This window comes from Danio aesculapii, chromosome 20, assembly GCF_903798145.1.
Source record: "Danio aesculapii chromosome 20, fDanAes4.1, whole genome shotgun sequence".
Lineage (NCBI taxonomy): Eukaryota > Metazoa > Chordata > Actinopteri > Cypriniformes > Danionidae > Danio > Danio aesculapii.
In genome coordinates this window covers 34,965,428-34,979,246 of record NC_079454.1, presented here as the reverse complement: position 1 = coordinate 34,979,246, position 13,819 = coordinate 34,965,428, and the positions used below count along the sequence as shown (strand labels likewise).

The 13,819-nt window shown below is 36.5% G+C and overlaps 2 protein-coding genes across 5 annotated transcripts in view; one reads left to right on the top strand and one right to left on the bottom strand.

The window, feature by feature from the left end:
* tprb (translocated promoter region b, nuclear basket protein) overlaps positions 1-3,357 on the top strand; it is a 25,159-nt gene extending 21,802 nt beyond the window's left edge. For both annotated transcript variants that reach the window (XM_056481537.1, XM_056481536.1), the window contains exons 47-50: positions 2,459-2,600; positions 2,710-2,822; positions 2,915-3,001; positions 3,130-3,357. In XM_056481537.1, the coding sequence (XP_056337512.1) occupies positions 2,459-2,600; positions 2,710-2,822; positions 2,915-3,001; positions 3,130-3,173 (386 nt within the window). In that variant the 3' untranslated portion in view covers positions 3,174-3,357. The remainder of the gene's footprint in view (positions 1-2,458; positions 2,601-2,709; positions 2,823-2,914; positions 3,002-3,129) is intronic.
* On the bottom strand, positions 1,262-13,819 carry prg4b (proteoglycan 4b). Of its 3 annotated transcripts, XM_056481538.1 has the most exons (13): positions 13,521-13,819; positions 12,133-12,249; positions 11,922-12,044; positions 11,397-11,483; positions 11,215-11,256; positions 9,919-9,972; positions 8,734-9,786; positions 8,538-8,621; positions 8,231-8,367; positions 7,629-7,782; positions 5,061-5,162; positions 4,640-4,765; positions 1,262-3,566 (listed from the first exon to the last, which is right to left on the bottom strand). In XM_056481538.1, exons 1-13 carry the CDS (start codon positions 13,582-13,584, stop codon positions 3,448-3,450), a joined length of 2,262 nt encoding a protein of 753 aa, XP_056337513.1. In that variant the 5' UTR covers positions 13,585-13,819; the 3' UTR covers positions 1,262-3,447. The 3 variants fall into 3 exon arrangements, with proteins under 3 accessions (XP_056337513.1, XP_056337514.1, XP_056337515.1); XM_056481539.1 differs by lacking the exon at positions 11,397-11,483 and having other exon boundaries at positions 13,521-13,818; XM_056481540.1 differs by lacking the exons at positions 11,397-11,483; positions 11,922-12,044; positions 12,133-12,249 and having other exon boundaries at positions 13,521-13,817.

Sequence of the window (13,819 nt, the reverse complement as noted above, 5' to 3'; positions counted from 1 at the left end):
GTGTTAGTAATAATTACAACCATTCCAATTAGATCAGACCAGTGGTTTTCATCATAGGGGGTAATTCCTGTGTTTATAAATAAGCATATACAATTTTCTGGAGAATAGTGGTATAACTGATCACAAATCTCATGGTTCGGATCACATTATGTTTTTTCAATCATGGATCGGACCATTTTTCGGATCAGCCAAAAAGCAGAGATGATGAGTGTAATTTTTGGTTTCCATTTATTACAAAAACATATTTAAAATATTAGAAATAAAATGGAGAAATAATCAGCTGAATAAAAATAAATAGTAAAATATTCAATACTGTGATAAATTCAGTGTTATTATTACTGTTTCTGTTGATGCTAAATGTAGAAATCTATCATTATAAATTGTGCTATGGAGTGGAGGAATTATGACATCACCTTGTAGGCTAATCGGCTGCTAGCAATAAAAACTGGTTCCCTCGATAAAATCCCTGTAGGATTTTCCCATGGGCTTTTCGAAGATTGCAAAAAATAAACTCTGTGTTCAGACACTGTTCGTTACACTTACATGTTTTGTCCAGCTGGATAATCCTCACATGGAAACACAACTTTTCGTACTTTTAGATTTTTAATGCGAATGCAAGAATTGAAATGTTAACATTAGGCTATAAACGGACTACAGTGCCTTCGGGCGCTCGCCTGTGACGTCAGTACTTTTCAAGCTTATCTTTAGAAATGTGGTCCATGACAAAGATTTACTTTCTCTGTTTATTATATTATAATGCATGCTATATATTATAAACAAATAAATACGCAAAAACACATAGACCTACGTGCCTTTTGGATAGTTTTTTACGTGGGAAAAACATTTTGTTTTGCTTTACAGTCGTTATAAAAGTTTTAAAGCTGCGTGTATAAATGTGCCTACATAGTATTATCATAAGACATATTAAAATAAGTTTATCGCTCACAGCCTACTTGCCTTAGTCACAGACCACAGAAATGAGGCATAAAGGACATGTCTAAATGCCTGCAAGTTCCATCATGGACTCAGAACAACATTAAATATTCTTTTTTATCACGAATTACAGCGAAAAGCAGCTCATACAGTCACATATGCTATACATTTTAAGGAGGAGTGTAAATATTAGTTATGTTGAGTTAAATGTGTTTAGATGAAGAAAAAAAACGAGGAAAAATCCTTTGATCACATTAATATGTATGTTTTTACACAATTATTCACACGTTTGCATTACTAAGAGCAGGAAAGAGACAGGCTGCACTGGTAAGCTGTATCCCCCATAATATCGTTTATTCAAAATAAAATATCAACAAATGAATCTGTTTTGACAGTCTTTACAAGTGAAGGCATTATCTACACACAATATGAATTCCTACTACAAACTATGAAATACTATTCATGAAAATACTTAAATAACAGACTAATCCAAATGCCCAACACAAGCGAGCTGCGTTCCAGACCAGTTCAGCTCGATGACATATAATGTCTCCGACACCGCCTGTAGTCCCATTTAGCAACTTGATAGCAACCGTCTTATAAAAGAAGCACAACTGATTTAAAAACTCAAGAGTGTGATGTAACTGTGTTATGTCGTAGAATAAAACGTGAAAGGATCTTGAGTTTGTGTTAGCCACGGACCTATTTAAGCGATTTAACTGAAATCCCATTGACTTTGGGACGAGGGAACCAGAATTGCTAAATATTAACTGGCTTCCGGGTTTTTGCATACAAATTGACGTCATAGTTCCTCCACTCTATTCATATTTATTTTTAGTCTCATTTTCAATAAATGATTCAGTTATTCACTCATAAAACTTCATGTTTGATAATATAAGAATTAGTCAGTGGCATATTTTTGATGGCTGGTTGTTGCCACCTATTGGTTAAATAATGTAATTGCTGCTTACAACTTTCATTTTTGAGCATTGTGAAAGGCATATGATGGTGATTGTAATCTTTACCATAAACATCAGTGGTTTTATCTAAATTATAAACTGTTATCCTACAATCTTCTGTGTTATTTGACAGTTTGTAACTTCATTACTTTGTAACTGATTTTTGTGTTTTTCAAACACATAAATAAATGCAGTGATTGGATTGATTAATAAACATATGCAAATCACCATCATTTATAATTTGTTGCGTGGGTGTTGAGATCCTGATCTTTCATTGATTAATCACGCAGCTTACACCGAATGCATTAATGCAGGCTAAACAATGAGTGTGACAGAAAACACCTTTAATAACCCACAAATTAATAGACCAACACCTTCACAGAAACTCACGAATGATCCGTACGAATCATGCATCAACCGTGATCTGTTACACCCCTACTGGAGAAATGTTTAACTTACTCAAGCCACATGTTTCCTAAGTAGCCATCAGAGTACATTTTAACTGCTCAGATCAATGCACTCTGAGCAGGCTTTAACTGTGATATTCTGCTTTTTTATTCATTCAGTGACGATTCTCTCAGAGGCTGCTGTATCTGAAGCAAGTGAACATGCTTCTCAGTCTGTGCCGATGGTGAGCACCTCTACACCAGGCCTCAGTGCTCCAGCAGTGGAGGAGAGAGACGACATGTTCCTGGATGCAGGAGACAGGTCAGATTTTTAAGTTTCGAGACTTTTCAAAATGTTCTTTTATGATTTTGCCATAACAAGAATCCATATATATTAGTATTTATGGGAACTTTGATAAATGTTTGTGCAGTGCTGAAGCTTCACTTGAGGCCGTGTCTCAGACTGAGGCAGAAGAAGCAGCGCAGCCTTCAGATGATGCCAGTCTGCCTTCTACAAGCCAGGAACCATCATCTAGTTCAGCAGGTAGGAACACACAGACACACTAAAATTACACAAACCACCTGCAATCTCTTATTTCTGTTTCACTAACTGTTTGTCTCTCTCTTTTCTCTCAGACACGAGCTCTCAGCCTCCTAAAGCCAGAAGCGGCTCTGGCAGACAGTGGACTGGAAGTCGAGGTTCTAGAAGCATTGTGAAGAGGGGTAAGACTTTTGTTTCTTATTTGTTAATTTCTCAAACTTTTATTTCCTTCATTCTTTATACATTTTCATTTTTAAGCCGGCTGCATTTACAAAGTAATTTGTAAAATTTGACATCTTTCTTGCTGTAGATGGACTGAGCGTCATGGGTGTGAGAGGACGCTTTGCCAGATGAAGCACAATCCCAGCAGTCTTCATCCTGAGCTAATGCCTCCACAAGAACAGCTGTGCTTTTATTCTGCTTCAGGACTTCAAGTCAGTGTATTATAGCTGTTGTTTGTTAGTTTTATGCTCTGAGCAATCCATAATTGTTATTTTTAATGATTCTACATCCATCAAATAAAATTGTTTTGAAGAAAGTTATTTTTGTGATAGGTTGTTTTCCACTGCATATTAGACAAATGCATGTAAATATACTGTAAATGGCAGGAGGTAAGGAGATGAATGACTCAGATTTTCTGAGTGTCTTTGCATTTGAAGAAGCTGGTCGCTGGGTTTTCCTTTGGACCTGTTACAGGTTTTAAGATCACTGGTTTTTCTCTTTCCATTTTCATGCTGTAATAGTTTCCTGTGAAGGAAAAGAACAGAAATGGGTAATACATGTTGCTTTTGTTAAAACACTATATAATTCTAGACATCGTAAAACGAAATTAGAAATGTTACTTTAGACCCAAGGTTGACTAATATTATGAAAGCTGAAATATGAAGCTATGTAGAATTATGGGTAAGGCTTAAAGATTTGTAAAAGAATTATGCATTGGCTAACATGAATTAGCAATGTACAATGCATTTTACTGGATATATATTAATCTTTAAGAATAGCAAATACAGGGTTCATCCAAAAAAAACTTAGTTATCTCATAATTTACTCTCCCTCATGTTTTAAAATCTTTGAGTTTCTTCTGTTGACCACAAAATGATTATATTTTAACTTCCACAGCCAGCACCCATTCTTCAAAATATCATATTGTGTGTTCAATAGAAGAGGAAAATCCAAATAGGTTTTGAGCAAGTGAAGCGTGAGTAAAAGATGACAGAATTATCATCATAAATGATCCCTTTATTCACAACAAATGGTTACAAATGTCTGGATTTAATCATGTATTTATTAGTCATTGAACTAACTAACATTATTGCTGTCTTTATATTTGTTAGTTCATGAGAACCAATACAGTCAGCTAAAGTTAATGGTAGTACTTGAGTATGGGGAACATTCATTATTAATTCTGATGTTTTCCTCAGATGCACTGCTTCTAGTAAGGTAGCTGTAGTGGTTAGGTGTAGGTTTGGGATAGGAGTAAGGGATGTAATGTATGGTCATGCAGAATAAGGCATTAATATGTGCTTTATAAGTGCCAACTAATAGCCATCTGGTCAAAATTGAGAATTGGGGCCCATAATAGCATAAGGCATAGCCATATTTAAAGTCTCCATGTAATATATATTTTTAAAGCTAATAAAAATGCAAAACCTGACATTTTAAAATATTAATAAATACTATAATTGTATAATAATACAAAAATAAAATAATTAGAAATGTATTAGCCGATGTTTTTGTTGCCCAAAATTGGACAGGCCAAACTATTTTAACTATTTTTTTTAAAGCTCCTTCCTAGTTTTGCTGAATGCCATAACACTCACTTTGAGAGAAAACATAGTATTTGTATCCCTCTTTGACCCTGGAGGGTACAGACACAGATGAGGTCACCATGGTTGGAAATCCTCTCCAGGTTCGTGAGATGTTGATCACTTGCCCCAGTGCTGCAGCTTGGGGAACAAAACACCCAAAAATGAGTCAAAATGCATTGAGGTCAGATACTTATCTGGTCTGTCAGGCCTCACCTTGAACAACATGTCCTGTCTGAGGTTATCACGGTGAAATGTCTCTTCCAGGAAATACTATACATAGAATTTTCACTTTTCTTGTTTACATAAATGCTGATCTACACACAACCTTCCCTCTAACTTCCTGTCATTTATACAAATGAGATTTATCTGGAACAACATTGTACTGCTGTGTCGACTGTAATGGTATTATGTAATGAAACTTGTGACTCTTCACCTGTTTGTCTTCTTGTCCTCATCCTCACTGTGATTACTGGTATTTTTGGCCTTCTCCCACAGTCTGGAGTGACCTGGTATGTGTACTTTTGAGCCATTCCACCTGCAGGAAAAGATAACAAAGTCAACACTCGCCTAAGAACAAAACAAGCACCCAAAGTGTGTCCAATCCTGTGTTTTTATTTCCAACACATGCTCAATCATGACTGTATTATTTAATTCATGAGAAGTTACGTCTTGACTACACGTGATGGATTCATTCAATAAGTGACTAGATGAGAATCGTTTGTCTCTTTTTCTTAACTGCATCATGCACTGACGTCAATTTTTTTGCATTAATGGTCGTTTTGTTAAATACTAAATTTATTGATTACAGCAAAGCTTATAAATTGACCTGTGCTAAACATTCAGGAACATGCATACTACAACAACATTATAAAAGGTGAACATAAAAAAAAAATAAAAAAAAAACAATGTTGGCACAATAGCCTAGTGGTTAGGGTGCTGACATGGTGCAGTAGCACTTCAGGGCATCCTGAGTTTGAATTCCTGCTTTAGGACATTTCCCGTCCCTACCCCCACTCTCTTTCCCACTTCGCTTCCTGTCTGAAATACTGTCCTATCCACTTAATAAAGGTTAAAAGGTCAAAAATAAATCTCAAACTGATATAATAATGTTAAAAATAATAATTATTTCACAAAGCATAACATTCAGCATTTTTTAATCCAATGATTTTAAGAATTAACAGGGGAATCAAAAAACTGTTTGATTTATATCTGGTTTTTTTTTTTTGTTTTTTGTTTTTTTGCTTTTCAACAATTTCACGTAGAAATAAAAATCTAAATCGATACAAAAAATTATTAATGTGGGAGATGACAGAATTTTTTTGTTTGTGTATGTGAAATTTTGCCAATGAAATAGATTGACAATATATTCAAGACTTTTGTTGGGTTTGGTTTTAGAAAAAGTAATATATTTTAATGTAAAATAATAACTAAGTTTTGTCATTACAATGTAGTTTTACAGAAACTACAGATGTCCTCCATTTTAATGTATCTTATAGGTACTACTTTGCATGTAGTATTTTAAAATGAATTTCCTCAATTTTATTGTTAATAGACATCGTTATTGTCTCCTTTATTATCTCTCAGAAGCCTGTTCAGATGGCGATAGTGTGTGCAATTGTCAAAATCCTCACAAGATGGCACCGTTTATCGGGTAATTCGATAATACAAAACCGATTTTGAGAAAAGGGTTAAAGGGTTAGTTCACCCAAAATTAAGACTCTGTCAATAATTACTCACCCTCGTTTTGTGCCAAATTCCACAGACCTTTTCTGGAACACAAAGATATTTTGGATCTGAAAGCTCCTTGATCGTCCATTGATCCTGACTAGTTCAAAGTCCAGAAGTACCAAAAACATCAACAAAATAGTCCATGTGTCTTCAGCGATTCAACATTATGAAATATTTAGAATATTATGAAAATAAATAGAACTAGGGGCATCATGTTGGCGTAATGGGTAGCACAATCGCCTCACAGCAAGAAGGTTGCTGGTTCAAGCCCCGGCTGGGTCAGTTGGTATTTCTGTGTGGATTTTGCATGTTTTCCCCGTGTTCGCGTGGGATTCCTCTGGGTGCTCCGGTTTTCCCTACAGTCCAGACATGTGCAGTGTAGTGTATGGGTGTTTCCCAGTGCTGGGTTGCAGCTGGAAGGGCATACGCTGCGTAAAACATTTGCTGGATAAGTTGACGGTTCATTCCACTGTGGTGACTGATTAATAAAGGGACTGAACCGACAAGAAAATGAATAAATAGAACTAAAATAATGACAGTTTCTCTTTAGTGTCAGTATAGGGTTTAACATTTACAAAGACTGTGCACTGATATTTCAAACGCAACAAGATACATGTCAGCAGCAGCTTGACTGAGAATGACATTCATAAAGAACACAGTGCTCTAGTAAATGTGCATACTATATTGACACTGAAGACGCTATTGAATGAAGTCGTTAATTTTGTTTTATGTATGCACACAAAAGTATTGAATGTAAACTGAATGCATATATGGTCTTATTTAGGTGTTTTTCTGGACTTTGAACGAGTCGTGACTATTGCTGTCTATGGAGGATCAGGAAACTCTCAGATTTAATCTAAAATATCTTAATTTGTGTTCTGAAGGTTAACAAAAGTCTCAATGGACTGAAACAACATGAGAGTGAGCAATTAAAAACATTTTTGGGTGAAATAATCCCAATATTGTGGAATAATATAAGTAAATCGATCTCACACTGCTATTGCAAGTTTCTGAGTCTTACAAGTCAAACATTATAACCACTGAATTTTGTTTACATCTTGTAATCCTGTTGTTTTGTTCTCATCACAGAATAAGAATAATAAAACTGCCTTTTTCATTTAACAGTTATTTTTTTATTTTACTTGCAAGGTGTGAAAGTTCTAACGGCATTGTGAAAGGTAACTAATTACTTTTATTTATTTATTTTACTTTGGTGGAAATAAACATCCATAGCTTTTAGCATATTCATGTACATTTTACCAACAATACTTACCTCTTTTGAAGAAGATGACCGACTCTTTTCTGCTTCTATACTCTGGTATAGACAAAGCAGCTGTGATATGACCAATCTGTCCAAAGCCCTCGCTGATGGGTTTAGGAAAGCCAGGATCCATCGCGCCATTCTCAAACCTCCAGTAGCTCTTTCCCTGTCAATATAACCCAGCAAGCATTTTTTTTAAAAAAAGATGTCTAAATGATGTCTAATAGACGTCTAAACATAGTCGTCTTGGCTAAAGCTAGGCTAAATTTGGGCTGTCAGTGAAAATCTAATAGAGGTCTAAGAATAGGCCAAAACTAGACTAGTCATCAGATAAACAGAAATGAATAACTACACCTATAAAGTCTGTCTATTTGACGACTAGTCTAGTTTTGGGATATTCTTAGATGTCTATTAGATTTTCACTGACAGCCCAAATTTTACCTTGTTTTAGCCAAGCTGTCTACGCTTAGATGTCTATTAAACACTAAATTGTTTGCTGGGGAGATGCATCAGCTCTCTTCCAGCATTTCATTTGACACCTTCTGCCACAACAGTAGGCTATATACTACACTGGTGTTGAAATAAAGTGTTTGTCCTCTTGACTGCCTATGAACCTTGAAGAAGTAGGTTTTTCCCTGGCAGTTGCAGCGGGTGTAGACAGTGTCGATGGGAGATGGGATTCCCCACACTCGTGTAATTAACTGAGGAGGATCAGGATTCCTCTGTTTGTCCAGAGTCCAAAAATAATGTCCTACAGAGAAGAAAGGAAAAGTGACACATTCTTCCACACTTAACATTCGGTTCAGTGTTCTCAACTATCAGGAACATTCCATTTAATAATTAAGGTCTCAATTAATTTTTTGACATTACACTATGCCACCATAGAAACGTGCAATAATTCATTTGCCATTTCAAACTGACCTCTGAACACCACAATAGTGCCATTTCTGAGTGTTGTCAGACCACTGACTGGACGCCCACTGCAGAGGTTACTGTCATAATCATCTAGAAAACAGACACGTCTTGAGCGTTAAGACATTGTTTCCACACTAAAACCCTACATGGTTCTCATACAGAATTGAAACAGTGAAATATAAGCATTAATATAAGATTTTACCAGATTGATAGTCTAAAATATGATCTGTTTTGCCATTTTGGTCTGATGAAGGTTTAAGAGGCTTTTCTGTCACTCTGATTGGAGAAATGATAACAGGATCCTTGGGAGATTCCTTTACTTCAGATATATCGTTCTTTTCTTTACTGGGTTGAGTAGGTTTTTTTGTTGGTTTCATTGGAGCAGGTGTCTTTCTTGGGACAGGGGTAGCTCCTTCTGTTGGTGCTGCACTTGTCGGACCTTCTGTTGGTGCCATTCTTTTTGGACCTTCTGTTGGTGCCATGCTTGCTGGATCCTCTGCTGGTGTTTGGTCTCTTGGATCTTCTGTTTGTGCCATGTTTGCTGCATTTTCTGCTGGTGTCTGGTTTTTTGGATCTTCTGCTGGCACTGGGCTTTTTGGACCTTCTGCTGGCACTGGGCTTGTTGGATTTTCTGCTGGTGTTTGGTTTGTTGGATCTTCTGCTGGGACTGGGCTTGTTGGATTTTCTGCTGGTGTTTGGTTTGTTGGATCTTCTGCTGGCACTGGGCTTGTTGGATTTTCTGCTGGTGTTTGGTTTGTTGGATCTTCTGCTGGCACTGGGCTTGTTGGATTTTCTGCTGGTGTTTGGTTTGTTGGATCTTCTGGTGACACTGGGCTTTTTGGATTTTCTGGTGGCACTGGGCTTGTTGGATTTTCTGCTGGTGTTTGGTTTGTTGCATCCTCTGGTGGCACTGGGCTTGTTGGATTTTCTGCTGATGTTTGGTTTGTTGGATCTTCTGGTGGCACTGGGCTTGTTGGATCTTCTACTGACACTGGGCTTTTTGGATCATCTGCTGGCACTGGGCTTGTTGGATTTTCTGATGGTGTTTGGTTGGTTGGATCTTCTGGTGGCACTGGGCTTGTTGGATCTTCTACTGACACTGGGCTTTTTGGATCTTCTGCTGGCACTGGGCTTGTTGGATTTTCTGCTGGTGTTTGGTTTGGATCTTCTGCAGGAGTTTGGTTTCTTGGATCTTCTGCGGGCTCTGGGCTTGTAAGTGTGTAAGGTCCTTCAGGCAAAATCTCTGCTGGGACATCTGTGTGATTACATTAAAAATTTAATTAGTCAAATGTTTAATTCGTTTTGTAATAATCAACATATTCGCAAACTCCTGCTCTGTGTGGTGTTTTGCACATTAGAAAAACACAATGTAAGGTTTATTACTCACCATGGGCCTCTGAAGGTGTGGGCTCAATTTCATACTCAGGGACTGTAAACTCATCTGTCTCAGCATAAGAAAACAATGTCATTTTAACAGGGTTTTACAGTGACTCAGGCTGCAAAATGGAGGCATATCTTGCCAAATAAGCAATGATCTTAAAGAGGTGGTCCAGAGTGTATTTTTAAGGATTGCTTGTGTTTATGGGATGCAAAGCAATGTGTACTCATGCTTAGTTATCACTTTATTTTTTCATATATCTTACTTTAATTATATAGACAAATTACCGGTTTGTAAACATTCAGCATGCACAGCGAAGTTACAGAAAAAAACGGGAGCATTTACAGCGAGGGAATGACATCCGATGCAGTGCAGAGTTTGTTGTTGTATTATAAATAAGTTATATTGATTACATATTATATATTATTTACATAATACTTTCAGTGTATTATAACAGCTTGTCACCCAGTGATAAGCACAGTTATTTGGCAAAATTAACATTAAAGTGAGGGGCGTTCGTCTGACAGGTCCATTTCCCTCCCAATAGATATTGGATAAGACGAAATGGCCAAGCATCCAGCCTAAAATAGACCCTATACATGTCATAGATCAATTTTAACAAATAAAAACACTTACAGGTTGTGGCTCACAATCCGCAGCTTCATCGGTTGGAGGAGTTTTTAGCCGAATCCAGCACTGAACTGGGAGGGATTATGCAAGTTCTCCTTTGTCAAATGCTAGCTATATATATTTTTATATAATTCTCTGGAACATGATTAAATTAAACTGTAAGCACTTCTCTCTTTGTATCGTGTCTTTTGGAAGCCCAAATACAGAAACAGAACAAGCTTTTTGGAAATAGCAGCGTTTGGACACCATTTTACCTTTCTCTGCTACGTTACAGCACCTTTGGCCAAGCACGAGGCATTTGTGATCTCACTAGCCCGGCTGTATATGTTTGAGTCCCCAAACTTCATTTACTGTAGGCTTTGCTAAGCTAACTCTGTAAAAGCTAGTGTCTCCCTTTGCATTGAACTTTGAGCGTATTACATTCAGAGATGTTGTTTATGTAACTGATTAATCTTACCAAAACAATTATATTTTTGTCATTAGTTATGACATGAAGTACATTTACATGATGTAATTTAATAGTTAGATTTTTATCAGTAATAATTGACACAGAAAAACATTCTGCATCTTAACATCTTGATTCTGCTGGTTTTTCATCAGCAGAAATGTCAAAAGTCATGTGTTTCAACAAAATCATTACAGGACTAAAAAAGACCAAGAAAGAGAAAGACACACCTCCGGTTCCTTCCAAATTGGTCATGTCCTCATTGGAGGATTCTATCAAAAACAAAAGCAAATCACAGATTTACAGTAAAAGAACTGTTTGTTGATGGAAAAAATGTAAAGTTACAGTACATGAAGCAAAAGATCAGCACACTATGATTTGATTATTTGTGATAAAGCTACAGTAATTATACCTGTAGACTTTTTATTCTTTATGTTTAGGCATAAGTTAGCGATCCTTTGAGCTGCGCTGGCAGTGTTTCTTGGCTTTAAGGCAGAATCTGTGACAGTCACAGAAATATAAGCTTCAAACCACAGCAGATTAATCAGGATTAGACTCATGCAACCAGATGTATTAATCTGTAATTACACATTTTTTAAATATATTAAATTATCATTGCAACATTTGGGGTGAGTTAGAATTTTTAAAAGATATCTATTCTTCAGAGACACATTGACTTAATCAAAGGTGAGAGTAAAGACTATTCATATACAGTAATTCAACATTATTACAAATGTTCATCAATACTGCAAATAAGTATTAAGTATTTTATATATATTTGGCATGTGCTGTGTTTGCCCTGTCAGAATATACAATTACTAGTAACTGTTGCCCTTCAAAATATACAATTAGTAGTACATGTTGCACATGAAGCATTATCATTGATTATTTATAACATGCTGTAATTGCTATAAGCACTAGTCCCAAATAGGTTTACCTTCTGTCAAGCACATACTCTCATAATCAGGGCAGCACTGATTATACGAGACACAGTCGATATCACAGTGACACGGGTTGCCTCTATTAAAAGGCTCTCCGCAGCGTCCTTTGCATGAGTCCTCTGTGATTAGAAATACAAGTATTACTCAAATGATTTAATAGGCAGTTACAAAGAATATAGATCAAGCCAGTGCTTTAATGACCCGTACTTGAAGTGCACAAAACCTGAAAGTCTGTACAGCACTCATTCAGGCCCAGACAATCATAGTCACACTGGCAGATACTTCCTCTGTAATAGCCTTCTCCACAACGACCCCCACAACTACCTGTTTATTTGACAAGAAGATAAACATTCAGCAGGGGCGTCGCTAGACCCAATTCACTGGGGCACGTGCCCCAGTGAAAATCTCCAGTGCCCCAGTAAATGCATTGAGATATGATTTACTTCATATGCAAGTGTATTTATTAAGAGTGGTCATTCCGAAATAAAGACGTTATTCTCTATGTGCAACTGAACCAATGCTGGTGAAAGCAATGTAATCAAAAAGCAAACTGACGCATCTCCGCGTGTGCGCAGAGAACACGCGCGCCTCGCGCACGCGCTGCTCTTCTTCTGAGAGTCCCGATAGTAAACATGCGCGCCAAAAAAGCAGGCTGCTTGTTACGCGCCGCTCATGCGTTGGAAACCAGCGTAACAGCCTTTTTTGTTTTGCAAGTGGACAAAACTAAAGTTTAAACAATATGATGGTGATCTTACTAAGCATGCCTCCTGATAGATTTTTTTGTATGAAGCAAAAAGGAGGGACGAGGAGTCAGGGAGGTAAAGACTTAACAAACCTAATTATCTGCCATGTGTCAAGTCTACAACAGATAATCCTATGACATCTTTTTTTTATTTTATTGAATTGTCTATAGAATTTAATTCAAATGAAATTAATATTTATGCAAAAGTAATTTCTTAAATGATCTTAGCATCACTCCAGTTGTTTTCCAATTACATTTAAGATTATTTTGAAGAATAATTGTATAATAATAAGAATACTTTTATTTATAATATGATATATTATATTATAAATAAAAGTATTCTTATTATTATACAATTATTCTTCAAAATAATAGTGAATAAAAGTGTATATATATATATATATATATATATATATATATATATATATATATATATATATATATATATATATATATATATATATATATATATATAATTTTTTGGGGGGGGGGGGGGGGGGGGGGGGTATGGGCGAAGGGGGTACGTGCCCCAGTAGAGCTTTATGTCTAGCAACGCCCCTGACATTCAGAAAATTTAATATGCTGAGAAACATAACTGTACATGTAGACAGAGACAAACAACCAGCTGTGTTAATTATTTACAGAGTCAACAGAAATCACTGCATAGATAGATAGATAGATAGATAGATAGATAGATAGATAGATAGATAGATAGATAGATAGATAGATAGATAGATAGATAGATGATAGATAGATAGATAGATAGATAGATAGATAGATAGATAGATAGATAGATAGATAGATAGATAGATAGATAGATAGATAGATAGATAGATAGATTCTGTTGGCTTACGTGGATTTGAAGAGCTCGTGGAGACCCACACAAACAGCAGCAGTAAGGACAGATATGTTGCCATCTCATTTGTTGTCTATTGAAGTCATCACACTCATCTAATATACACTCTGTTTTCCTTCACCTGCAGTGTTCTTCACTTTTATACAGAGCCTGAAAAGCGTTGGTGTTTCCCTTTCCGTCCAATTATGCAGTCAGTGCTGAATTAGTAATCGTCTAGTTTGCAAGGGTGCGGTGATCCACTTAGACAAACAGACCTGACCAATTCACCCACACAGAGAGAGAGAGCGCGCCTGGCC